Source organism: Myiozetetes cayanensis, unplaced genomic scaffold, assembly GCF_022539395.1.
Source record: "Myiozetetes cayanensis isolate MyiCay16 unplaced genomic scaffold, myiCay2020 scf4, whole genome shotgun sequence".
NCBI lineage: Eukaryota > Metazoa > Chordata > Aves > Passeriformes > Tyrannidae > Myiozetetes > Myiozetetes cayanensis.
Genome location: NW_026087631.1, coordinates 53,772,293 through 53,799,867, shown reverse-complemented (window position 1 = coordinate 53,799,867; position 27,575 = coordinate 53,772,293). Strand labels below are relative to the sequence as shown.

At 46.8% G+C, this 27,575-nt stretch overlaps 2 protein-coding genes across 2 annotated transcripts in view; both read right to left on the bottom strand.

Moving 5' to 3' along the window:
* Positions 1 to 533: 533 nt before the first annotated feature.
* Positions 534 to 8,774, bottom strand: DMRT3 (doublesex and mab-3 related transcription factor 3). Its single transcript, XM_050328533.1, has 2 exons — positions 8,324 to 8,774; positions 534 to 1,498 (listed from the first exon to the last, which is right to left on the bottom strand). Exons 1-2 carry the CDS (start codon positions 8,760 to 8,762, stop codon positions 534 to 536), a joined length of 1,404 nt encoding a protein of 467 aa, XP_050184490.1. The 5' UTR covers positions 8,763 to 8,774.
* Positions 8,775 to 14,192: 5,418 nt separating this feature from the next.
* DMRT1 (doublesex and mab-3 related transcription factor 1) overlaps positions 14,193 to 27,575 on the bottom strand; it is a 63,703-nt gene continuing 50,320 nt past the window's right edge. Inside the window, exon 5 of the mRNA XM_050328528.1 lies at positions 14,193 to 14,332. Within this exon, the coding sequence (XP_050184485.1) occupies positions 14,193 to 14,332 (140 nt within the window). The remainder of the gene's footprint in view (positions 14,333 to 27,575) is intronic.

The following is a 27,575-nucleotide window of genomic DNA, read 5'->3' as shown; positions in this document are numbered from 1 at the left end:
AGCTCAAACGGCACAGAAGCAGCTCATGTTAGTTGCATGTGCATATTTCTTTCTTCTCCCTTTTCTTTCACTGCAAGAACGATCACTGACATAAGATTATAAGTTCCTTGTTTTAGTCCATTTGCAATTGAATTATGTTTATTTGATTTCTTATGTCCTGAGGAGTTCTCTCTTATAAAACAGCATTCAAGTATTCTAGTTTAACATCCCCATTTTTCTGAGTTAAGGAACAAAGTAGACCTTGGGCTTCTGTTTCCGTTATGAGCCTTCCAGAGTCCCATAACCGAGAGCCATAAAGTCTTCCTTTGCAACACACACTCAGCACTAAAGCCAGAGTATTGCTATTTGGCATTATCCAGTGAAGTGCAAGAAATTAAAAAAAGTTATGTCTTTATTGCTATAGTACAATACCAAGCAAAGTCACTTTTTAATACAATTGCAAGAGTTTTATAGAATATGTGTCCCTCCTCTTAGGGGCTAGTAGTTCAGCTGCACTATGAGTACCACTTAGCTATCACACATCAAATGTCAGTCTAAGAGGAAGTGTTGAGAATTCTTGAGTCTGAAGAATCAGACCTTTCCTCATATTCATCTTCTGTGTAAATTGGTTGCTTAGACACAATAGGACACCCATCATCGGGAATTGAGATCCTAGGATCCTCTGACGAGCGCGAAGGAAGTACAGGTGAGCTTCGGAAAACTGTGGCTGTGTTGCTAGAGAAAGGACTGACGTACTGGGACCGCAGCTGGTACTGCTGCTGCAGTGTCATGGTGTTCCACAGGGTGACATCATTGGGCAGGAACGGGCTGGACTGATTTCTTGCCAAAGTGTTCCTCAACATCAGTGGGTAGCGTGGTGGTTGAGGGAAAGGGTGCTGCAGAGGTACAGCCAGAGGATTTGGCATGACATTACTGGAATCAGCAGAGAATCTCAGTGTGTCAGGAACCCTAAATGCAGAGCCCACAGACCACTTGGAGGATGAAATAGGGTAGGAACTCAGCGTGTGTTCAAAAATGTGCCCGTTGGAAGGCAAAACAAGACCATCAGATTCTGCAGAAGTTCTCTCCCCACTTGCCGCTGAAGACCGACTAGACAGGAGAACCTCCACAGCACTCACCAGATCACCACCACACCCCTTCAGGATCAACTCTAGCACAGTTGGCTTTTGATTAGGGAAGATCTTTTTCAAGACTTCAAGCGGAGGTCTGTTTGCTTTCAAACTGAATGGTAGAGAAACTGTCCCAGAAGGACCTTCTATCAGAAGGTGGTTCTGCTCTGGGTGGTACTTGGGGCTGTCTGGATGATTCTCTGTGCTCCCACCATTTTTCTGAACTGCATAACCAACCTCATCCACTGAAACAATTTCAGGGCTTTCAGGGGTGAAACAGGTTTTGGCTTTAGTCATGTCTGGGGAACTCCTTTGGTCTGTATCTTTGTCGCTGTAGGTCTCAGCGTTGTCTGCTCCACTGGCATCACCCAACCTCTCCTCGTTCGTGTCTGCAAAGAGAATTCAGAGAAGTTAATAAAAAACTGAAGCCAAAAGCTTTTACAGAAATATGAGGTGTCTTCTTAAAGCGAACAAAGCAGAATGGTGGGGAGGAAGTGCATTTTTCACTGAGATGCTGTAAAAATTAAAGTATCTTTGCAACATCTCATGAGGATAAAACTGCAAAAAAAATAATGTTTCCTGGTCTAGGCCTTATAGATATCTGTCACATTTTCCCATGTGCAAGGAAAGAAGCTGTAGTCATTTTCCTGCTGCATCAAATACGCTGTATCAGTCCTCTCTCACTGATTACAAGGCAGCAACACACCAGCCAAGCGCAAGCTTTCTCAGAGGAACTTAAGCACTTTCACATCATAATTCATCACTAGCACCATCCCACTGTCTGTGAACTGAAGAGGGCACTTAGGGAGACCAAAATTCCCTCTACAAGTCCAACAGCATTGGTGGAACCACTTCATCGTGACTACTGGTTGAAGGTATAAAAAGTTTGCAAATAAATCAGTGTATTCAAGTTCTGGCTCTGCAGAAACTGGTTCTTCACACAGCACAGATTCTAGAAAAATCCAGTGTGAGAAAGTCCTCTGGAAGGTGTTTAGTCCAATATCCTGTTCAAAGCAAAAGCAACCTAATACATAGAGCAGGTTGCTCATGTCCCTGCTTAGAAGAGTTTTAAATAATTCCAACTAGAGAGACCCCACAAACTCTCTTAGTGCTTGTTCCTGGTATCTTGCTTTTTGTGTGCTAAACTAAGAAGGATGAGAGCTGAGTACAGGGCTGAAAACAAGCCCATTGACCATGCTGTCTCCAGGTGGACACTCAGAAATGAGAACACCCCAGATTTCTGGTCACTTTGGTAATGCCTGACCTTGCATATGGAATTGTTGTCAGCAGGAAGAAAGGAAGAAAGGTTGACAGTGCTTTCACAGCCTATGCACAAGGGAGTGCATAGAATTGCTTGAGATTGTTCACAGTTATTTCTCAAGAACACAGTTCTGCTGGCCTTCCTTGTGGAGCACAGTGATGGTATCCTTGAGAAGCATCAATGCATGGGGAAAGGACTATTCTCCAAGTGCAGCTGACAGAGCCTCCTTTAACTGCACAGGGCAGTAATTCTGAATACACATGAAAAACTGTCTCCAAAAAGACCCCCAGTGAAACCACTTTCTTGGTTTCCCAAGTCCCTGGTTAACAGCCCAACTAGATAAAGAAGGTGTAAGAAGCAAGCAAAGGTTCCTAAAATGTGCTAATGAACACCCCTGCCCAAGTGAGATGGAACCAGTATGCAAGCACCTGAGCCTCACTGCTCACCACCTCCTGTCTCTCTCTCGCCCCATTAACAGGCCCATTAACATCTCCCCATGGAGTGGAATAAGTTTAGTATTTCACAGATCAGCTTGAGACAAAGTCTATTAATGCAATTTCCCATATTGAGAGAGAAAGAAGTCAAGGTCTGAGCAAGCCCACACTGAGTCAGAAGCCGCTATGCTTACAGAATGGGAGCTATAAATAAGTATGAGATCCTAGCAAAGCACAGCCTAACAGTGTGAGCATGCCAAAAAGTTCTCCTCGTGAGCATTGTGGTACCCGGCAGAAATGATGGTTCGTCCTACAAAGCTGTTGGATGCTGGTAGTTTGGGCTGTGGAAGAAAAGCATGCAGCTGAGGAATACAGTTGCCCTAATGAAGATCTCTTTTAGCAGGATTAACTGGTTTTGGTACCTGTTTTTAGTTTTAATCAGGCATTGGAATGGGCTGCCCAGGGAGGTGGTGGATTCTCTGTCCCTGGAGGTATTTCAGAGGAGACTGGATGTGGCACTTAGTGCCACAGTCTAGTAACTGTGTGGCAGTGAATCAAGGGTTGGACTTGAGGATCTCAGAGGCCCTTTTCAACCTGTCTGATTCTATGATTCTATGATTCTACGATTCTACCTGTTTTTATATTGGTTGTGCCCTTTGTCCAGTGCAAACAGAGAAGCAGTAACTTTGCATGTTGCTGCATTACGCAGAAGGCCATGTATGCATCCCCTCTCCTACACTCAGTGTGTCAGTCCTGCCTTAGCGGCCAAAGTGGAATGCATGAATTGCATGCCAGTAGCAAATTGGCAACATGCATCCTTTTGAGGAGATGGTAAGACACTGTCATAGTTCATCCATTCTTTGAGAAAATATGAGACGCACACTACCTTTCCTTCCTACTCCCTTTACGTGTTCATAATTATGCATTTGTTACAAAAGAAGTGGCACTAAGAGTGATTCGCATCTTAGTGAATGGACAGTTTATATATTGAAGGCTTAGAGAACAGTCTGAGGACATCTAACTACTACCAGTTCCTGTCTTGACAGAGTTCGAGAGGCCGTTAGGGAAGATGACAGCCCTAATTACCACGTGAATAGTTTGCACTGTAGTAGACAATATTACAAAATTAACAGAATGCAAATAGAGTGTATTTCAGAACTACCGCATTTTTACAGTGTATCTCTGTGGGATGAGAGCAAGTACAACTAGGGAGAAAATACGTGCTTTACAAAAAAAAAAAAAAAAAAATCAGATAAGATCTCTAATACATCTCTCTCATACATTTCCTGTTCCTTACAAAATATTATCTCAAGGTATTTTAGATTTGTTCAATTTTCAGTACCCTTAAAAATATCCTCATGAAGTTTGCCTAAAAAATTTTCTTCAAATTCTGAAAACTCATTCCATTGAAATTTGCACCTTTATCACCACGAGACCGCGAGAGCCCAATTCTTAGCCTTTGCACAGGGACAGTCTCCTCGTACAGCACAGATCATAGCGGTGCATCTCACAGGACTGTTAGACTTACAGGGACAGACCCGAAGAACGAGATTTCGATTATTTAAATCGAAGTGCTGTTACGAATAGATGGAGAATTACTCTCCGTTGGCTAACGCTGAGTATGGAGGCTTTTGTATTTTTCCCCTTTTCGAGAGCATTTCTGGACGCCGGCGTCAGGCTCCTTCCTGGGGCCAGTCGCAGGGCAGCTCCCGCCGACCTGGCCGGCCGGTCCTTCCCTGTCTGTAAGGCTGTGTTTCAACTGCTTTTTCCCCACGGGAGCACTCCTTGCCCGCCACGCTGAGGGCGCGGGGAGGGCCAGGCGAAAGGCGCGCTCCGGGGACTGTCCTCAACCCTTCACGGCAACCGCCGCGACCGCGATTTTAGGTTGTTTAAAATTGGCGCAAAATAGCAACCGTCAAATAAACAAAACTTAGGGAAGATACATTATAAATGTCCTTGTGTGGGCACTGAATTGTAGGAATATTGCATGCATGTATTAATAGCAAATGTTTGTATTTTCAGGTACAAAAATAATTTTGTATTTAAAAGGTACAATCCGCTGCTCTTCACCAAAGCTTTTTTTTTTTTTTTCCCCTGCGTAACTCGTAAGCTTCACATGAGGATGTTCTAGGCTTCAAGAAAGAAAACTTGTCCTCGGATATTTTTTGTTAGTGAGGGTTGGGGTTGTGTTTTGTTCTTCGTGGGGTCTGAGGTTTTTTTGCTGTGGGGTTTTTTTGGTGGTGGTGATTCGTTGGTTTGGTTCAGATTGGGGTTTGGGGCCAGCTGTTTTGGATTTTGCTGAGATTTTTGTTTTTGTTTAGGGAGTTTTGTATGTTTCTATGGTTTTGGTAGTTTTTTCTCTCCATGTGTGTGTGTCTGGGTTCCCCCCCACATAACTTCTATTTCAAATTGCCTGCATTCAAGTATTCACTTTGTGATCCCTGGGAAAATTAGGGGAACTGTTTTTTTATTGATATAAACGATGGGTAGTATTCATAAAATACTATGCATGCAGAGACAGATACAAACCCAGATCTACAGAGATGCAGTGCAAATACAGATACACATGAAACACAGAACAGTGGGAGAACCATGCGTGCATTTACAGTAATATATAAATGAATAAATAAAGCTGCTACAAATTTGGAACAATATATATCCCAATTTTCCTTGACTAGTTATACATTAAGGATCGTGAGTCAAATCTTGTAAAGACGCCAAATAAAAGTAATATGGATGAGAGAAAGAAGCTGTTCTCAATTCAATAACTTGCCTGGAAAACTTGATCTAATACTTTAGAACAAATTTATTTCCTCGATATTCCTGCTGCTGACTCCCTGTTAAAACAGCTTGTTCTTTGATTGTTAGGATGGATTTTCCTGGATCCCAAAAGAATTTGCAGTTTTCTTTATTTGTATTATTAGAAAGAACTATGCCAGAACTAGCATAAAAACATAAAAAGCTAAGGTCGTTGGTTTTTTTTGGGTTTTTTATTGGTTTGTTGGGGGGGGGGATTTTTTGGTTGGTTGGGTTGGTTTTTTTTGTTTTGTTTTGCTGTCTGTTTGGAGGAAGGTGGGTGTTTGTTAGTGATTTAGGTTATTGGAGTTTTTAAATTACTTTCACTTTAGGCTTTCATCTCTATCTTCAAAGGTCTAAGGTACTTTGTAGGAGATTAATCACTTTTCCCTAACACAGAGACAGCTGTGCTGCATTAAGAAGCTGGTTCTGATGATAAGAGACGACCCAATATAGCATTATATTGTTTACAACCCCGGATAACTACTAAGAGAAATGTGCTCACGTGGGCAAGGAAAGTTCATGAGCACGGTATAAAGGAGGAGGGATCATTCCAGGTTAGCAGAGGCAGGTGCAGCAGGGGTAGTTTCTATGTGCATCATTTGCACAGAACAGAACTTCGCAACTGTCCCAACGAAATGACCGTTTCTGGCAAGAATAAGAGCAAAGGGATAGGATTCTTCTTCCCTACATCGGGAAATTTCCCCTCCGTAGTGAAAAACACCATTAACGTCCTCGCGGTGGAAGGGGGGGTATGTTAGAAGCTGATGAACAGGGGGAACAAATAATTACATCCCCTGTTCTGACGACGATTTTAATTGAGGTAGTGGGGAGAAGTAAGTGAAAGCCCTGCCGCTGAGAACACGTAGGATAGTTGGAAATAAACAAGCTGTGTGGTGACAGGAGGAACTCCTGAGATCATTTTCTGCTTTGCTCTCACGCTTCCTCATGTCCATAAAAAGTGGGGAAAAAACCCCTCTGTAACAGTCGGGGACTGGGGACTACGCCGATGAGATCTGTGTAACCAGAAAAGTGCCCTCATCCCGCCCTCACCGCGGGAGGGGGCGGTGGCAAGCGCGGCGCTGAGGGCCTTGATTTATGGAGATCTCCTCCGTTATGTTTGGGGGTTTGTTTTTTTGCTTTTTGGTTTTGGTGTTTGTTTGTTTGTGGTTTTGTTTTTGTTTTTTTTCTCCGTATAGCTGATAGCAGAAAGTGCTGACTGGTTGGCAAGGAAGAATTTCTCATCAATACATTTTGATTGTATTTTGCAAACAAAATGCCTGTTGCTTGGTAACATTTCACTTGAGCCTGACCTTCCCCAAAAGTTATTGCTATCAGATTCGATTTACACTCTCCTCCCGTGATTACTGTAATCTTTTAAACTGGGAAGTTCATATATCAAGAGGATAGAAAGTTGGGCGTGCAAGTTAATACCGTTCCTATCTGTCAGATTTATATCGTGTTGGCGGATAGGAACTTGTACTTTCTGGAAGAAGACAAGGCGGCTTTTTTCCCTTTCCCTCCCCAGTCCCTCGGCTTTACCGCCCCCACTTCTAAGCAGGAAGGAGGTCCCGGCCAAGCGCCACCGCGGATGCGGGTGGGGAAAAGGCTCCGAGCCGACGGGAGGCTACGGCCAGTCGGAAATTTGGGCAGAGACCCCCAAAGCCCGGCCCTGGTGAATGGCCGACTGAACCGGGCGGAGGTGCAGAGGACAGGGGGGTCGGAGGGCAGGCAGGCGGTGCCAAGGGCCAGAGAAGAAGAAGAGGGAACCAAACCAGCGGCATGCTCGCCACACTGACGGACTCAAACAGTGCCGCCGCCTCGGGGCCAGTGTTGTGTCTCCTCCAGTGCTGGAGAATAAAGCCCTGTGCCGGGGCCCCGACAGACGCCTCCGTGGCCGCACTGGTTCCGTACCGCACACGGCAGCCCGTGGGTGGGAGCCCAGGGTTCCCCATTTCCCTCCCGGGGCAGCGGAGAGCACTGTGCCGCCAGCGGCCTGTCCGACGGGCATCCCCGTCGCGGAAGACTGTCGGCTCCCGCTCACACACCGGGCGGGGAATGGGACAGCAGTTCCGGAGCGTTAGTTTTGCTTCCAGAAGTGTGTGTTACCGACAGGTCGCATTCACAAGGTGCTGGTTGCGGGCGGTGGTTCCAGCAAACCCGACCTGCCGCAAACCGTCCAAGACGCGAGCCGGAGGGCGGGACGACTGGGTTGCCCGGTTCATCCCCTGCCACCACCCCGCTTCTTCCGGTCCTCCTTGCTCCACAGAAATCCTCCGGCTCCCGGAGCCGCTTTTGGTCCGAGGATCTCTCTGGAGGTTTTGTCCTGGACGAGGCCCCGCGGCCCCGACGTCCGGGGGAAACCCCCCGGAAGCCGGGCAGCGACTCCGGCCGGCTAAGGGGACCAGGAGCGGCAGAAGGACGTGCGGCTGTGATCCACGCGGGATCAAAAGTGGTCAGGGAGCCGGTTGGCAGCAGCCACTTTCGCCGGCCCCTTCTCCTGGACGGGCACTGTGCGGCTCCTTGCATTTTATAGAGGGAAAAAGTGCACCCGCTGGGTTGCCTCTCGATTCCCTTCCCATGGCACTCATCGGGAGGAAGGGAAAGCCCTCGCCATTCCTCGTCCCGGCCCCATCCCTCGAGAGCCGCCCGTCGGGGTTTGTCCCGGCCCTCCCTTTCCCTCCTGCCCCGGTACCGCGGCGCCCTGCCCGGCCCGGCCTCACCTGCCTTGGGGAGCGTCCCCGGGAGCGCGGGGGGCGGCTCGGTGGCCCAGCGCAGGGCGGCGGCGGCGGCCAGCTCGGCGGGGGCCCGCGGCGGTGCCGCGCAGGGCGGCGGCCCCGGCGGCGGCGTGGGGGGCTCGGCACTGCCCGGCGGCCCCGGGAGGGAGCGCAAGGAGTCTGGGAGGAGGCTCTCCAGGCTCTCGTTGGCCTGCTGCCGGCGGAGCGCCACCTGAGCGGCCATCACCCGCTGCCTCTCGATGATGAGGATGCACTTCTCGCAGGTGCAGTCCTTGAAGCGGCAGTAGCGCTTGTGCCCCTTCAGCCAGGACAGCACACCGTGGTTGCGGCACCGGGCGCACTTGGGCGTTCGCTGCAGCGGAGCCCGCGGGGGCTGCGACACCGGGCCGCCCATGTAGAGGTACGGGGAGCCATAGCCGTTCATGCCCGCGGGAGGAGCCCGGCCGGCTCCGGGGCGGAGAAGGGCTCAGCGGGGGCGGGCGGAGGCCGGGGCTCTGGAGGACAGGAGGCGGGCGGCTCTGCCCGCGAGCTCCGCGGGGGGCGCGGCTCCGGCCCCAGGCCGGCGGGTATCCGCCGCCCGCCGTGGTGACACCGACGGGCAGAGCGCTGCCGCCGGCCCGAGCGACACTGCCGCTGCCCGCGCCGCCTCGCTGAGCCCAGAGACCCTCAGCCTGCCCCCCGCCCCTCGCCCGCTCCTCCCTGCCACTCTCCTTCCCGCCGCCGCCGGGGGGATGGAGGGAGAGAAAAAGGGAGGGGGAGAGAGGGAGGGGGAGAGGGAAGCTGGGGGGGCTCTCTGCCGCGCCGTCGGAGTCGGCGGCGATGCCCGTACTGTGCCGGAGGGGTTTGTCCCCGAGGGAGTGCGGCTGATGCCAACTACCCCTCTCCCACGAAAGCCCCGGGGGCTGAGGGGCGAGCGGGGTCTAGGAGGTTTCCCTGGTCTCCGTACCGGCCCTACATGGAAAGCCCACGGGACACCGCGTTCGGCGGTCGGTGCATGGCCGCTGCTGCCTGCGGCCCAGCGCTGCGGGGTGGGTCGAGATCAAAGTTTTACCAAACTTTAGGTCGCGAAGAGCTGCCCGGAGCAGGAGCTTCGTGGGACCAATAGCTGTCCAGAGCATCTGAGCGGAGTCAGGTTGCGGTCGCGTCCCCGCGGGATCGCGCCGCGGAGCTGGGCGGCCGCAGGCGCACCTGCACTCCGGGGTCCCTGCCTCTCCTGCGTCCCACGCCAAGAGAGCTGCTTAAACGCAAACGATGGCTATAGAAAGGAACGCGAAATTCAGGGCAAGTCAGGTTGCTTGAAACCTCTCCGATGTGTCTGATGCGGCGGGCTTGTAGTCTTCGGTATTTCCGGGCGCGGAGAGATTTCTCGCTGCAACACGGATATTTCCCATGTGGCAGCGAGAACCTTGAATTCAAATATAATATACTGGTGGGGGGGAAAAAAGGTATATGTATATAGGCTGGGGAAAAATAAATTTACTGCAAGCGTTTATCTGCCTGCGGCACAGCGTCCGCGGGCTGGCAGGATGCTACTTGGACCCGAACTCATTTCGTTGCCTCAAGATCTCCCCTGCTCTTCCAGGCACCTCTCAACTGTAACGGCAACACGAAATAAACCATTTAGAGAGGCTATGTAATTAGGAAATTAGATATAAAACTCGGGAAGTGTTTCGTTGGAGAGAATAAAAGGCACGGCGTATGCTATGAAGGTATTTGCGTGATGTTACATACTGGTCTCTTCTTACTACTTTTCTAATTCTAAGGGGAAGTGTGATTCAGAGCAATCTTTCTCCCCACGGATGTGTGCGGGATGTGAGAAGGGTGAGCGCCCAATCGGTTTACCGAACCGAGGCAGGGAGGTGAATCGGAGCAAATGCGGGAAACAGCCTAACTTCCCGCAGCGCCAGCGGGATCTACCTTTTTTTGCTGCACTGCACCCGGACATCCCTGGAGCTCGCAAGTGGCCTCCCGCCCGGGGCCTCTTGCACACTCGTGGGTCCTCGCCGAGAGCAGAAGAAGAAAGAAGCGGTGCCTCCGAGGACCCACACACTCAACTATCGCAAAATTACAAGGGGCGCGTCAAAGATGATGAACACCCGCCCTTGCGAATCCCTTCCCTCAAAACGAAGAAGCGAGGTGCAAATGCTGGCGAGGGGTAGAGGAAAACGTTCCTTCCCCACTGAGCCACTGAGGGTCCTGCGGGGCGCCTCCGTCACCGCTGCAGGCCGGGCGGCTGCCCGCTCCCGGCCGTGGTGCCGCGGCGAGGCGGTGGGCTGGCTGAGAGCCGGGGGCACCTCTCTCGCTTGGCTACACGCCGGGCATTTACGCTGAAATACCCGTTTGATATAGTGCTGTAATCCTTTTCTTATATTTGATGGGAATGGTTTCCATGTCTTAGTATTTGACAACATCTCCCCGTAGGGCCAGATTCGTATTTATGTTAGCAAAACGTCCCCTGCCTGAAAGTCCATTGTAACCCAACACCTGACAACCCCGGTTCCCATTTCTGCTCGACGAAAAGGTTTATTCAAGCACATAATGGGATCCCAGCAGAAAGCTTTTCAGACGAAGGAACGATAGTAAACTGCACCACATGAACTCCGTTTCCAGGGCTATTAAGCTTTTAATTGGAAAATAGCAGAGGAAATTTCAAGGTGACTATGAGGTGTTAGCAGTTAGCGCCCAGACGAATTGACTGAAAGAGAATGAATGCGCGAAACATAAGCTGCAAATAACATTTAGCGGAAAGGGCCTGGCTGGGCCAAAGTGCCAAGGAAACGCAGCGAACCGGGCAGAACGAGAGGTTGGCTAGAAACTACAAAACTGGCCCGAATCCGTTGGTGATTCGCGACTTTTCGATGCAGAGCCGTCCTGAGGACACGGCGTGGCCTCCCAGCCGCTGGAACCCGCCGGGAGCTGCGTCTCAGCCGGGCGGACACCTGCGGCCGCCGGGGCTGCCCGCCGGGATACCTCGCGGTTCCCAGGGTATCGCGGGCGGGGGTCGGGCTGGAGGGGAGCGTTCACGGGTGTTTGCACAGCTCCAAATTAAGCGTTTGGGGCGGGGGGTTCGCGGGAAGCTGGTTACCGTTGTGCGAGCGCGAACGGCCGGATTCGTTACACCTCGCCCAGACTGCTTTTAGGCATTGCCCGCGTTACAGGGGAAAGGACGGAGGATTAAACTATCCACGATTCCCCACTCGGAGAATGACTCTGGGTGTTTCTGACCGTCTGTACTGTCAAACAGTAAGGAGGAAGAGGAGCACTATACAAGCCGTGCTGGTGGGCGTCGCGCTGGACTGGGGAGAAACTTTCACGGAAGACTTCGAGGAAAATGTGAATTCCACACCGGGTTACGCTAACTAGCAATCAAAGCTGCCCGGTGAGCGGCGAGGAACGGGCATTTTGAGAGGAATAGCATTAATAAAGGTCACCGATTACCAAACAGCTCGGGAAACATACTTGGAAAGAGTGAAAAAGAAAAAAAAAACGGAAAAAAAAAAAAGAAAAAAAAAAAGGAAAAAAAAAAGCAAAACCAAACCCCAAAACCCACCAAACAAAAAACCAACAAAAAATCCCAAACTACCCCCCCCGGAAAAAAAAAAAAAAAAGACAACCCCCCCAGAGCAACCGAACAAAAAACTCACTGGAAAGCCAACTCAAAAAAACCCCAAAAGCCAACCCAAACAAAAACCCCAAAACCCAACAGCATCAACAAAAAACCGACAGACAACCAACCAACCAAAACGGCCCAAAACCGTGAAAAAAGAACGTGAAAACCCTCAGAGTTCCCTGCACACCCTCATCAACCCTGCTCGGAGGAGCCTCAGAGGTCAAAAGGGCTGAATGTCCCGCTCTGGATAAATAGAGAGATCCCACGGACATGCCAGGGCGACGTGTCAGCGCCGGGCATCTGTCACCCGGTCGCTGGAGCTGCTGCCTTGACGCAGGAGGGGGCCCAGGCTTGCCGGGATCACCCCGCATCTCCCCGCTCCTGGCGGGGCGTGGCACGCGGCATGTCCCGGCGATCTTTTCCTCCCAAGTTCCCTCAATGCTGAATGTGCATTCCCCAAAACCTGGCGCTCCAGATAGGATTTCTCCCTTCTTCTTAAGGACGCTGGTTGTTCTCCCCACAACTTATTCCCACCGCCACGGCCACCAACGAGGTCCCACACTTCTCTATATAAAGCACATCGCTTTATTGTCCCACTCCCCCTTTCCCTGTGTGCCACCGCGGGGCAAACTCCGACTCGTTTGTCCCAAGGACTGCTCCCGGCAGCCAGACTGGACCCAGGCCGCCAGCGACGGTGGCTCCTGTGCCTCCACCAGCACGAGCCTTCCCGAGGGACACGCAGCCTCGAGCTCGGCCCAGGGCGGCGGATCCTGCCTGGCGCGCCCGGCTCCCCCGGGGCAGCGAGGCAGCCTCTCGGTCCCAGCTCCCGGAGGGCACACCGAGCGCGGTGCCCCGCACCAAGCCCGGGCCGGGAGCATCGCCCGGGGCGGCTGCGACACAGCCCGAGCAGGCAGGTCCCTGCCGCAGCTGTAATCCCCCAGAGGATTCCTTGCGCTCGGGAAGGATGGGGGAGAGGGGCTGGGAGTCGTGAAGCGTTTCCAAAAAATTAAGAAACTGTATTTTCGTAAGGCCCGAGGACTGACAGGAAAAGGGGGGTGGCACAGCCTCCGTCGCGGTCCCGCCCGCCGTGCCCTCCGGGAAGCCAGGCCCCGGCACGGCGGCGGCAGAAGGGCACGGAGCCGCGGGAGCAGGCTGACAAGTGTGATAAAATGATCTTCCTTAACTAAACTCGTAAAGCACTGGGCAATAAAACTCAATCTTCTGTAAAATCCAATTAAGTCATTATCTGACTGATTGTATCTTTAATTGAAAACAGAAGTGACAGTAAATTTCTGTGATATATCAGGATCAATCGATACCGCTATACGATTCAGCCTCAAGAAGTGATTTATAATGTCAAACCTATATAGGTAACTCCACATTATTCTCTCTAAAACCACTGGTGGATGAAATTAAGAGTAAGTGCATTTAATAAAAAACAAGATGGTCAGGTTATTGATTACAACAGATGGGGGTGAAATCAAATAGATGTTTTCAAAGCACAGAGCGAAGAAAATACAAGTAATTTCTTTTTTTTTTTCTGTTCTAATACAGCTCGCCAAATATACACACAAGAAAATTCAGTCATCAATAACATTTTTATTTCAGGTACAGCTGCAACTACAGAGAACAATGAACTTTTCTAGACTAGTTTCATTTAGGAGTGGCTTTGGTAACACAATAAAACACCACCATAAGCCATTTTTAACAAAATAACAAACACCAAAATCCGTGGCAACTTTTAAGGGTCTTATTTACTCGCAGTTTAGATTGCAATCTAAGGCAAGGCACTCAACTGTAGTATGCAAAATATGTTAATTTGGCAACATGAGAAGAAAACTCCCGGACCGAGCAGCAGCCTGTAAGGAACCATTAGAAATACATAACGGCATGATGTTTCCCAGGGGGGGCCGGCACAGGACACCCGGTTATCTTGGCTCCTTCTACCTCGAGCCCCTGCACGCATTTCGGCGACGCTCTCTCCGGCTTTGCCCCGACGGCGCCGCAGGCCTGCGGTGGAGGCTCCGCGCTGCTTCCCGGCCACCGATGCGCCAGCCGGCCCGGACGGCGGCGGGGAGCGCCCCACGGCCGCACCCGGGGAAGCTGGCATCCCGCCCCGCACCTGGAAAGAAGAAACCAAACGCCCCCACGCCCTCCCCCCACAACCCCTAAGCAGAACAAGCAAACCGAGAACGCTGCTGCTGCTGCACCGCCCTGCCCCGGGCGAGGGCCGCCGCAACGCGACTACTCGCCGCCCTCCTGGACGGGGCTCACCGCGAAGTTGCCGGGCTGCGCGGGGGGCTCGCACTCCAGGTCCCCCTTGGTGCTCTCGCTGCTGGACAGGCACCCCAGGCCCGAGTCCTGGCTGCTGGGCGGCGAAAACACTGCAAGCGAGGGGAGGAGAGAGAAAAAACAGTGCCTGAGACACCCCACCACGGCCCCGACCTGTGGAGACCCACACCTATCTCCCCGCTCTGGGAAGAGGGGCGAGGACGTGTCTCCCCACTGCATGATGAGGAGACCTCCCTCCTCCCGCCAAGGCAAACACAGGGGGAGTAATGATGTGGGGGAACAATCTCGGTTCTGGAACTGTATCCCCTTCACTCAGGAGTTAGTAACCTGCCTAAAGACATAAGGCCCTGGCTCGGGCAGTCCGAGGCTGAGGCCAAATATTACAGAACTTAAAACTAATACAGTGCTAGGAACGGTTGCAACATTGCAATGTGCAGTAGATACAAAAACCAAGTAAAAGGGTCTCTGACCTTCCTAACCTTAGATGAGTTGAGAACCACCCCCAACACTCCCTTCCTGCCTACCGTGAATATAATTAAGGAGAAGCTGCAGTGGTAATTTCTCTCCTCATTAACTTCCTGATTGGTTTCAGGCTCAGGATTCCAGTGGGCGGCAGTTTGTCACCAATTCCAAATGGCCAATCGTTAATACTAATGTTTGTGTAGCTAACTGCCAGCATCCGCCACGGCTTCTTGTACAACAATAATAGTGAAAGGGTAACATTAGTGCTTCCCATGTTAATTCAGATTCTGTTCATCAGCAGGAAAATCTATAATTAGCAAAATGCATTGGTAGTTCAGGCAGTCCAAGGGAAACTAAATCACATCGGGAGCTCCATGAGCACCTGACACCTTAATTATCAATACTATATTTTGGATTTTACTGTTTAGTGGAGAATATTACCAAGCTGTGAACTTTTAAAAGAGAATACTGTTTACAGCCATTGCTTGGTTTTTAGAAGCCATGATGAATCTAATACTACTGCACAAAAACAAGGAATATGGAATTGAGGCTTAAACTCTGTCTTGAAACCACACCGTTGTGCCTAAGCAAGCAACTTCTCCATGCTCGAGACCTGAGTGCTTGCAGACTCTGGGGACTTCTAGCACATCTGAAGTCCAGTGAAAAAGAAGAGGTTAGGTTTGATTTTGACAGCCAGCCAAATCCAATGTGATTCAAGGAAAGTAAAACAGCACCATCTGGGTTTAGCACATCACTGAGAAAATGAGAAATTCTCTCTCAAAAAAACCACCAACATCCCATTTCTGTAAGTATCTTGTGTTTCTGCAGTAACTTCCATTTGCAGCTCAGCTTCCTAATTTGTCCTTATTTTAAACAGAACACTGGTTACCAAGAGATGGAAAAGATATTACGAAGTTGACATCTCCCATAACATTTTCATCTACTTACCCATGACTAGAAAAAATGGCAGTTTCTGTTCCTTTCAGGGAGTTTTGACCATTTTTGACATTGCCAAACCTAGCTCCATGCTTTAATACAAGTCTCTCCTTCGATGCATATAAGGGAAGAGTAAGGCTGTAACATCTGTCTTTTAGATGTCTTTTAGATCTGACATAAAACTTTTTTTTAACCCTAGTGAATGGGATATTAACCCATTAAACCAAAATTACATTTTTTCCTAGCTAAAATATAAAGAAAATACTGCAACACTTAAACGTGAGTGACAAGATAGTCAAGGCAACTTCCAACAATTTTTACACGTTCCCGAATGCTGCTAATGATTTAGTGTCACAGAAAGAGGAATCTGGTCTGCAGCATCATGTACGCCTTTGCTATGTGGTCAAAGGCACAAAACAGCCAAACAGCTCTTCAACATCTCCAGGCCTGAACAACCAGCGTACTGCTGGAAGAGGGCACTGCTCTGCACCTAGAGCAGCCTGGAACAGCAGTTACGTAACTGGCAGTTGGAAAAAGCTTTTGACGTTTTCTAGCCCAGCAACCATGAAACCTGGAGTGCTGGAGGACTGGAAACACTCCTTGCGGTCTGCAAGAGTCAAGTTCTCTTCTGCCATGACAGCACACCAGGCAATTCCTAATGCTGTTTTCTGCCTTCCCTATTTAGTGAGTAGGGTTGATGGTAGAGTCCAAGGAGAAGTCCCACCTCAGTGTCTGGATGAGGATGCCACTTGTCGTTCCACTTCACTTCCTCAGAATATCTGTCTGTGCTTGAGATTTCATCACTGCCTAAGAGCTCCTAGGACTTGAACCAAGTGCAAACATGTAGACTGGGGAAAGAAAGTGGAACAACAGACGAACATTTCTGAAGCTCCTCTGCAAGATCAACTCGTGAGATGGGCTCACAGCACAAGCACACTCACTGGATGGCCCAGTCTGCACCACAATCCCATAGCCTGAAGGAGACACCATGCACTACTTCAGATGAGTAACCTGAAGTGGTTCATGCTTTGACTGTACAGAATATCAGAACAAGAGATGCTCTCTAGGTACACGCGCCAATGTCAAAGGGGAAATCACCTACAGAAGACGCAGCGAATGTCACCTTCCTGATGTTTCTTACAGACTAGCTCCTCAGTGGTAATTCAGGGCTCTAGCTTGCGCCTAACAAAAGCTTTGACTGGATCTGGCCATATCTATCATCAGGAATCACCTCTTTCTCCAAAAGTTACCCTGCATTACATAGTAATGCAGGTAGTGTCACTTCAACAAGGCTGGCTGACTCAAGGGCTCAGGTCTCTGACTCTAAAACCTCATTCTGCTCCGATTTAGTAAAGCTCAATGTGGAAAGGTTTAGGAGATGCTGTAAGCATTCTGTGTTCTCAGCCTCCAGGAAAGAAGTAAGAGGGAAGCAACTGAGGTTGAAAAGGGATAATTTTTTGTTTACTCCTGAGTAGCCAAATGGACAAGAAGCTTATTTGTTTTTAAAGGATTTGTTAATACTTCCAGTATGCATATGCCTGGATTGATGGAAAGGCCTGTTTTTAAATACTGAGATCTATTATCTCTGTCACAAACTTTCAGGAAGCTTTCTTTTCCTAAATGGAAAGAATTCAACAGAAAACCCACTCAACATGCTACAGTATGGATATTAAAACCCTACCACAGCAAAACTGCCACTTCACTTCTGTGGTTTTTTTTTAGCAACTTTATGTTAAATTAGTATACCTCTGGGGAATGAGACAGAGGGCAACTTTTTGGTAGGCAGACAACCACATCTGTTTCTCAGCACATCAAGCGGTGGCTCCTAACTCTTCTGGCCCAGTGGAACTCCATGAGTTTTTCCACTGACCTCCAAATTTATCACTATTTTAATAGTTATGCAATTAGGGCTATATATGCTGGTCTCTGAATGTGCACAGGGGTATGTAACGAGAACCACACAGATTTTAAAAACAATACAGCACCACTAAGATTTATCTCTAGCAGAAGAGAGTGCTACTCCTGTATCCAAACCTGCACTGCTTAATTGAACAGACTTCCACTACAGTCAACAGAGTCACCAAAGTGAAGCAAGGAGCAGTGAGTATGTGCAATGCTGACGAAAAGTGCAAGATACTCAGACTGGGACTTGTAGCCATAAAAAAGGCAGCCAAAAGGAAGTAAGAATTCCACTCCAGTGTTTTAATCACACAGCAATAAAAGGTAGAAGTTCCAAGTTCAAAGAAACAAAATTAATGTTCTTTTTGATTTAAGTCTATGAGTTTCATCTGTTTGAGGCTTGTGGCTGATCCTCCCACAGTTGTTACACAGCCCTTATCTATGTAAATAAGAGTACCAGAATTGGGTCTGTGCCAGTTTTTAAAGACCATTCCTTGATCTAATTACCTTTTACCTTTGGGAAAGCACCTGAATACTTCTGAGTATAAATCTGAAAAATTTTCAGCTAATATCACACAGGAAAAGCAGTGAGAAAGGATCCCAGCCATAAGCACAAAACCTTACATCTTCTGACACTGGAAATTGTACTGACTTTTAACTTGAGTGATCCCTGAAATTCAATGGACTGAAAAGAATAATACACTTTCAGTGATGTGAGAAAGCAGAATGATATTCATGCTTGAGAAGTAAATATTTTCCTGAGTTTACATTTACAAAACTATTAAACTCTAAATAAGGAGCAATTTGTAAGGATTTAAAGTTGAGCAGTACAATCCATTTTTTAAAACTCTTTCACCTTTCTCGGGGAAAAGAAAAATAAGCACACCAGTTCCACATGCTGCTAAGGCCCATCCACTTCTTCCTGATGTACACACATGTGTGAGCACAGCCACGTGTAGGATGAAGAGGAGTGGAACCAGACTGCCACTAGAAGTTTGATGGCATGGGAGCATCACTTAAAGCAAGCCTCAGTTTTTGGCATGAGGTAGACAGGAACTGCTCTTCATGGCACCTTCTCCTCCAAGGCACTTTCCTTTTGCAAATACCACTGTTGTCTAAACAAGCAGCAACTTCCACTCGAGGCTCTGCAGATCCCACATATAGGCTCTTGAAAACCAAGCCACCCTGGGAAACCAGTGGCAGTCAAACCAGAAAGCAACTTATACTACCTTCACAAAGGGCAGAAAGAGAGAAAATGGCACTGGCATTCTCCTCAACTTAACCAGTGTGAAAACTGGGACCAGTCTTCTTGGCACCACTACAGGACGTAGCAAAGTGACTGGCCATATTCTGAAGATAGGCTGACTCTGTGACCCGGAAATAACCACAGGCCATTCTGTCTGAAAACAATGCCCAGTTTTCATCCAAGTAAATGACACCCTGTCTCTCTCTACTGCTCAGACTGATCCCAAAAGGGCTGACTCTACCACCCACCATCAGCAAACAGCTTGCCAAGCTACAGCAACTACCTTAACACACACGGCAAATGCCTGAAGAAGCATTAGGTCAGAAACCCAAACTAAATCATCCAAACAAAGCCCCTCAAAGGGTAACTGCTGCAAAACCAGGTACTCAGAATCACAGAACTACCAGAGTCATCTTAGTTGCTGTATCTGCAGCTGAGAAGACACATGAAGAAAGAGAATGGGAGAAAAGCATAATTTTCCTATTGTGGAGAAAGCATTAGAATGGCAGCAGGAGTGTCAAGATATGTTCTGACCAGATGATCATAAGATGGACAAGATGCAATCTTGATGTAAACACAAGCAGAAAAGCCAAGTTATTCTGAGCAATCCCCCTTCAGCTGCCTCTCTCCTTCACGAGTACTTAATCCTATGTTCCCAAATGTTCAGCTCCTTAAGTGGAGTTTAAGAAAGGGTCAAAAAGAAAATCTACTGCTGCTGAACTTCTCATGAGTTACACTCCTGTGTGAATGCTCCATTTGAAAAAATGGAGGATTGACTTACACAAAGGTGAAGAAACTAGCATTAGTGGCAGGCTGTTCATAACCAGCCACACAATGGGTTCAGCCTCATACTCTGGTATTCTGCTCTGTGCAGACCTAAGAAACCAATGGTCAAGAGCCTACGGGTCTATGGGTTCCTGCTACAAAAGCACAGAGAAGCTGCAAGAAAAGTTAAGTAAGACACAAGCTGTGTTTTCAAGATTTCCTTTGAACACAAAGATTCAAATTTTATAAAGCTTCAGTAACTCATATTTTCAGGATGTTCACACTTGGTGACTCCCCAATATATTTTAGTTTTTTCCTTCTGCTCTGTGTGAAGTAATGTAAAAAACCTCCTATGTTGCCATCTCTTTCATTACATTTCTCTTGTTCAGGATGAATGCCAGGATGAAGTAGTCCTTACTGACTGAGAATTCCTGCCAACATCCGCAAGTGCATAAATGAGCTAAATGTTTTCTCTCCTCCCATTCCTCAGGCCTCATCACAGATCTGGACCAGGCGATAGCTCCCACAAGGACAGATTCTGGAAGGCTACCCAAAGCCAAGGGTTTCTGCTTGCTGCAGCTGGTCACCACAATATAGTGTGAGTGCAGGCTTCTTAGCAGTAGTGTGACACACAGCAAAGTTTAAGACAAGGAGGCTGATACCAAGTAGTTACAAGGGGATAATGAAAACTCAGCTATTGTTATAAACTGAACTCCATATATTACATGCACCACCTGAAATGTCTTTGTGACTTTTCTTTTGATCAGTATGTTATGGGCTATTCTGTGCTGATCATAATGAGGACTAATTTGCAAAAAAAAAAAAAAAAAGGGAGTGGCGCTCCTTTTCTGCTTTGCGTGCTGTTATTGACACAGTGGAAACCTGTCCAGTCCTAGAATGTGCATCTGTGAGTACTTTCCCACTAACAAGAAGTTACAAGAGCAACGAGTAGAGCAGCTTTTTGATGCAAAAATAAAAAAGAAGCCTAAGGATCTGGAACCAAAACCATGCCCCATCTGTGTCTCTTAACACAGGTATAATATTTCACAGTACAGCCCTTTTCCCCTTCTCAAACATCTATCCTTCTCACTAACATTTAAGGCAATTAGGATTATCTTGGATGCCCACAGTAGGGTGCATTAATTGTGTATTTTCAAATAGACTTAATTCTTGGCATTAGGAACTCAGGATAAAAGGTAAAGATCTCAACAGAGATCTTATTCAGCATGCTTTACCACAGATTATCTCATTCTTTTCCAGTTCATGCTTGTACTTTTAGCAACTATGAAGGCACAGCTGTAACTGATGTAATTAGAAACCCGAGGCTGAAAAAAAAAAACCATCCTGTTGACTCCCTCACCTCTGGTTTTAAATTCTCTTACAGTAATGTGTGAAACAATCAAACCAGGCTTTCCACTTCTCACACACCACCAGTTAGACTGGCAGGATGCAAAGACAGTATTTGGAGAGCATAGGCTTTTTTCCTGAGACTCCAAAAAATACCTTGGAACTATACCAATCTATCACAAAGCGACTGCACTACGTGCTTGCAGACAGGAGCAGAGGAGTACTGATGGACCAACACTCACCTCAGCTTTAGATTCTCTGGCTAACTTGATGTCACTAAGCTGCTGCTGCAGGCTAGGAAAGGCAGAGGGTGAACCACCTCAGAGAAACTTTAGGAGATCAGGTGAGCTGAGATGCTCAGGAACTGCCAGGAACCCTAATAGCTAGTTCTCTCAGAAAGGAAACATGATTTTAATGGTTTCACATAGACTTTCTGTGTTGGAAGACATGACGCAAAATGTTCTCCAAGAATGGGATCTCAATGCAAAGCAGACATTTTCCATTGCTGAATAACAAGGTGAAAACAAGCACTTCTGAAAATGGTTTTTTGTGTCTTCTCTAAGAGTAAACATTCTGTATGTTTACACATAAAGCATGACAACCTCATCATCACAGAAGAACTGGGATGAAGTGAGGGATTTGAAGTATTTTTAACCTGGTGATAACACTACCAAAAAGGGTATTATGATAAAATGCAAAAGGCATCTTCTTTTGCCCTCCCTAGGCATCCTCCAGACACTTATTTAAACCCTGTGTTGTTCTGTGCAAACATCTGCACAACAACATGGGGAATTACACTGAAGAATTGCTGAAACATGAGTCCCTTTGGTTTTGTATTGCCCATAGTGCAGAGATGCTCATGCCTCTCCTTCAGGCTGTGACTCTGACCAGCAGACCTCATACATAGTCCACCACATGGTTTGCATGGTTGTGCTCTACACCAGAGTCCAACAAAGAGAAAATGTTTTTGAAAAAAAGAAATCAAACCCCCAAGAAACCATTTAAAGATTCAAGATTATAGAGCAGCCACAGAAACATAGGAGAAGGCATCAATTTCCAGGAAAGTCACATAAAAAAGTGGCTGTGAAGAACGGAGGGTATTTGGACATCTGCCACCAAATGAGGAACAGCAAAGAATCTCAGTGGAATGAAGCTATTTGCTTCATCGTGTAACAAGACTGTGACAAAGCTGGGGCTTCATATGTCTTTATTTCTGAAGGCTGGATACTTCATTATTCCATACAGAACACCAGAGACTGATTCTCCATCAAAGAAACCACGTCCCTGATGTGTTGTACTCAGAAGACTTGTAAAAGACAGGCAGCTTTGACAAAAAAAATGGAACTTCAAATACACTCTTTGGACTGCTTTTCTTATTCTTTTAGTAATCAAAACATAGTCTAACAACAGGATTAACACACACATATCAATCATTTCTCTTGAGAAATATATAATTATCTTGCCAGCTGCTGCTGTACAGGCCCCCGTGTCTATTCTGGGCATTTTACCCTGCCAGGACTACACAGAATTGCTGTGCTATGGGACCAGAGTCTCAGAACTCCTAAGACTGTCCCATTACTGGGCACAGCAGCAAGTCACATCTCAGCACCCACACACCTCTCCTGTGTGGCCACCTTGGAAGCCAGATCCATGAAACGAACCGAGTTCATGGAAGTTTGTTCTCCCCCCGCTGCGTGAAAAAGAAAACAAACCATTCCAAAGACTGGAGAAAGAAGAGGCCACACAACCACATGAACAGGCAGCAACCCTTTGTGGCAAGGTAAAACCAGCAACAGACTGCTTGCAATTACAAATTTTGGGGATAGGAATCAAGGAATGGTTTGGGTTGGAAGGCAGCTTTAAAGACCATCTAGTCTAAACCCCCTGCAGGAACATCAACTAGGTCAGGTTGCTCAGAGTTCCATCCAATCTGTTCTTGAATGTTTCCAGGGATGGGGCACCTACCACATCTCTGGGCAACTTATGTCAGTGCTTTACCACACTCATAGTAAAAAATTTCTTCTTTTTATCGATTTTGAAATTACCCTCCTTTAATTTAAAAGCATTATCCCTTGTCCTACTGCAGTAACAACTCTACTCTAAGCAGCTACCCTCTAAGTACTGAAAAGCCTTAACAGATCTCCCTGGAGCCCTCTCTTCTCCAGGCTGAACAAATGGACTCACCATCCACAGAAGAACTGTTGAGGGCAGAGTCTCCTTTTCCTGTTTTAAGTTTGCAGAAATATGTGATTTCAGCAAAAACAAAGTGGGTTAGATTTTTTTCAAAGCAGAAGTTTCTATTCAAACAACTTCCAGCCAGCTCTGAAGAAGAGAACACGGCACTGTCTCTTCGAACCCTGGACTAATCTCAGGCACAATTTGGTGACTTTATGCTGATTTTATGGAGATTGATTACTGTCCATCTCCTCTGGGGTCTGCATCTTCTCTTAAGCTGATGACAGGCTTTTCCATACACCCCAAACACCCACAGATAATGCCACACAGAGGTGACTGAAATGGGCATCCCCAGCTGCCCCTTAGTGGCAATGCAGTTGTGCAGGCTTATCACAGCTGTTGTGTGGCACCACACGGGAATGAAATGACAAAAAGCTTCTTTGTGGGATGACTGCTGACATTGAGAGAGACACAGACAGAGGTGGGGACAACGTCCAGTTTCAAGGAAGACCTCACAGGCTACAGACCTCTAGTGCAATAGAAGAGACAGCTAGAGACTCCCAATTCCTCTTCTGCTTCTGGGCATCACTACAACACAGATGCCTTTGCTTTCTTATTACAGATATTTAAAACCCGTCTAAACAAGAAGTTCCTTGTGCGTAACTACCCCTAGAAGCATCAGCTGTCCTACCTCAAAAATGCATTGCCACTTGCAGCAGCTGAGGCAAAATCTTTTTTGAAAAACATGGCTAGTTTTAAAGGAAAGGGTGCGCTCAAGGCTCAGGATAATGGTATCAAGTAGCAAAATATGTAGAGACACAAAACAAAAGGCATGAAGTTTTTCCTTGTGTAGCTATGCTAAAGGAAGAAAATACAATTCCAAGAGCTCTAATAAGCACACATAACCTTTTGATACTCAGCACAGAAAGCCAAACAACACTATTTTAACTGAATATGTCTCCATTTTGGGTCAGAAAGGCTGTACACTAGTGTATCAGGAGCAAAAGGAGGCCACCACAGTTTGCACAACACCAGGACTAGCTATATAAATGTAAATGTTAATTCTGGTCACTTCTCTTCATATTATTACTGTTGCCAGTGTCACTTCCAATTTATAAAACAAAGATGAAATCCATGCCCACTGTCATCAATCCTAATGCTAAAAGCATAACCAAATAGCTAGTAACGATGGACTTAGCTCTTTCAAGTTCAATGATTTAAGTTTAGAAAATACTGTCTCAGTGCAACAGTGCCATATTAAACAGATTGAAAAGATTTTTTTTGGACATACTTCAAGTTTTTGGCAATCAAGAGGTTACTAAACAATCAGCAAAAATTCTAGGTCTAATGCAAGGGATCTGTTAAGGCAGATACAACAGATTTTTCACTTGCAAACAGATTTATTTACTTTTTAAAGTTCTTTAATAATGCAAGCTTCTCTGCAGGGAAGGAAGAAAACAAGGATCTGCAACTTATACCATACCGGTGAAAGGAACAGGAGTTTTGTCACTGACTTCAGCATGAGTAACACTGTATCACAAACAACTATGCTCAAAACAGAGCAAGTGGGAAGAAAGAAGAGCCTTACCAATTACATCTTACGATGTAAGTTAATCTGCAATTTAAAACCCCAGAAGGCTTTAAAGTGCCTTAGTATTACCACTGCATTACCATTTTTAATATTAACTTTAATTTGGAAGCAAATCAAGCACATTTGCAGTAAAATGCTTCAACAAGCTTTGATGAAATACATAGCACAAGATGGGTCTACGCATGAATGGAGTAAAAATGTTGCTACTTATTTTAAAGTAAGATTTATGCCCCCCAAAGTTTAAGAACCCGGCGCAGTAAGTCACAATACTCAAGTAAATAAGGACAAAAGCAGAACAGAAAACATTTTTGCGGTAGTCAAGTTAAATGAAGTTTCACACAACATTAGGCTTAAGACAGACCCACTGCATTACAGCAATATCCATATCCATGAACACAATAGCATTATTAAATGCAGACTGTGAAACACTGGTGCGGCACTGACCCTGGTCCTGCTCCAAGGTGAAGTGCCAGGTTCCAGCTGAGCCTGTGCCATCAGCAGGAGGGCACGGGCTGCGCCTAACGATGCTGCTGCTGCTGTTGCCAGATGCATCTCCTCAGACCCGCTGATGTCCTGAAACCATGGAGATGCAGACCTGGTGGGAACGTCAACCCAGCAGTGTCTAGCACTTTCTTTGGGATCTGACAGCAGCAGCCCTGCTAACAAGGGTCAAACTGCCCTGAGATCACACTGGTTATAGTACATAAGCTGTGGGTCAATAGGGCCTAAAAACCTTGGGGATTTTAGCTTCCTACAAGGGTAGGAGGTCACTTCAGTTTCTTGTGCCATATTGGAATGGGTGCAAACATAGCTGGCAAAGTTTCAGTATGCACTTCCCCTGCCCTTGCTTGACACAGTCTCAAGTCCACACAGTGAACTTTAAATCATCCTTAAGTGGCAAAAACATTCTAAAATAAATAAATACATAAACAGAAAATCAGAATTTTGTCATCTGTTGCAGAGAACATTTTAACACAGGTTTCTGGGGTCTAGTGGGCCAATGGTGGCTGTGTCAAAGACTGTCTCCCTTCAAGGAAACCACTCCAACACTACACCTCAGCTAATTTTAACAGTGCTGAATGCAACTCTGGTCAACAGAAAAGTGATCCAACACTCTAAGGGAGAGGCAGGGAGGAGAGAAAGAAGTGAAAAGTGGAGCTCATTCTCTGCTGCATCATATACCCCTCCTGCAACCCCCTGCAAACATGGGGTGCAGAAGAAAGTCAAAGGCAAGGGCTGCAAGGAGCTTGCACTATGCAGAGCAACTGAGTACCTGGTGCAGTTCAAGGCAGGGTTTTTCCACTCTCTTGGGGGATGGGGAAAGCCAGTCTTACTCCGCACATGTACCTGACAGGCACAGCAGTTGAATGCAGAAAGGGAACAGATGAATTGATCCAAGCTGGACAGTTAAGAGTCAGAGCTACAGAGGTCAGCCCCACAGCTGCAAGGGGCCAACACACATTGCTGTCTCCTAATTCCTTTCTAGCTGCACTTTAGGCAGGTGCAGTTTCATTTGGGTTAGTCCCTGCAAACATATCCACTTACCATTCAGCAGATGCCTCTCAACAAGCCCGTGTTATTTCACTCCAGTGTAGCTCTGTTTGCCCAAACCTATGTGCAGTGTTTATGCCTTGGAAAAATGAGAGACTCAATCCACAAAATTAAAGACCATGAAAGCACTTGTGATTCAGGAAAGTGCTGCAGCAAGACATGCTGCTAGAGATAGCTTCATGAACTAGAAATTTGTATTTATCCAAGGGAGGAAACAGCAAAACTTGACACAAGCTAAGTCCTGATTTAGCATATTTACGAGATTTTAAACTGTATTTGAGGATATACAGCTAGGTCAAATCTGAATTGGAATGAAATTTATCAAAATTTGTTTTAATACTCAAAAGCCAATACAAAGAAATTGCTAAAAAATCTAGTGTAAACAGTTGTTCCAGGGTAGGAAAACAGAACCCTACTTGTAGTGTCTGCAACTGCTCTGAGACAGAATTTGAAAAGGAAAATGATTTATAAATGAACAGGAGAGAGCTCTCACTGATTTTTCTTTTATGTCCAGAAAGGAAACAAAACTACTGGCCAACTGGACTAGTAACACTGTTTGAGTTTCACCAGTCTAATACATGATTAATGCCATGCTTGGAGTAAATAAACATGCTACCCACAGCATACAGGGTGTGATTCAGGCTTTAGGCAAATCTTCTACTTGTGAAACTTAGTTAATTAAACAAATACCATGAGATTAACATCAGGCACAGAGTTTTAAAACTGGCATTGTAAAATCACGAGAAAGCAGGAAATAAATACAAAAATATAAATGCCAGTGTTAAAGAAGGAACTAAATTACATTTTTTGGTAAAAATTTCAAAATGAACCCCAGGGAGTCCTATGTTTAACCCTGCTCCTATTCTTTCCTGATTACATATTAAAATGAATCCCAACTAATTAAGCATTCAATTCTGAATATACTTCAAAACCCATCTTCAGATCTTGTCAGACTTTAAGAGATGCATATTTCAAAAATATATGCTCACCCCAATCTCTTTCAAACATTTTTAAAGTGAGCTGTAATCTGTGCACCGATGCTTTCAGTTTTTCTCACATCAACCTGTGAGTGCCAAGTGGGGTAGAACCTTTTGTAGGACAGGTGGGGTACACTGCAGAGACCACCGTGCATGTGCTGAGACACAACGGGAATATGCTCAGTGCCAGGCAACCAGAGGGCAACCACGCTGGTAGCAACACCAGGTCACCTCAAGTCTTCTCCTTAAAACACCAACAGCACTAAAAAGTTAAAGAAAATGCTGACACTCTCCTAATTGCAGAAAGTAGAGAGCAGTCACTCTCCTATTCGGATTGGTCACAGCATAATCTTATTTACACATGTGGAAGCAGTGAGGGGAAACAA

Excerpts from the sequence above, each read along its gene's own strand:
- DMRT3 (XM_050328533.1), bottom strand. The coding sequence starts at position 8,762 with ATGAACGGCTATGGCTCCCCGTACCTCTACATGGGCGGCCCGGTGTCG. Across the intron at positions 1,499-8,323 it reads GGGGACGCTCCCCAAGGCAG|ACACGAACGAGGAGAGGTTG; the intron begins GTGAGGCCGGGC and ends TTCTCTTTGCAG.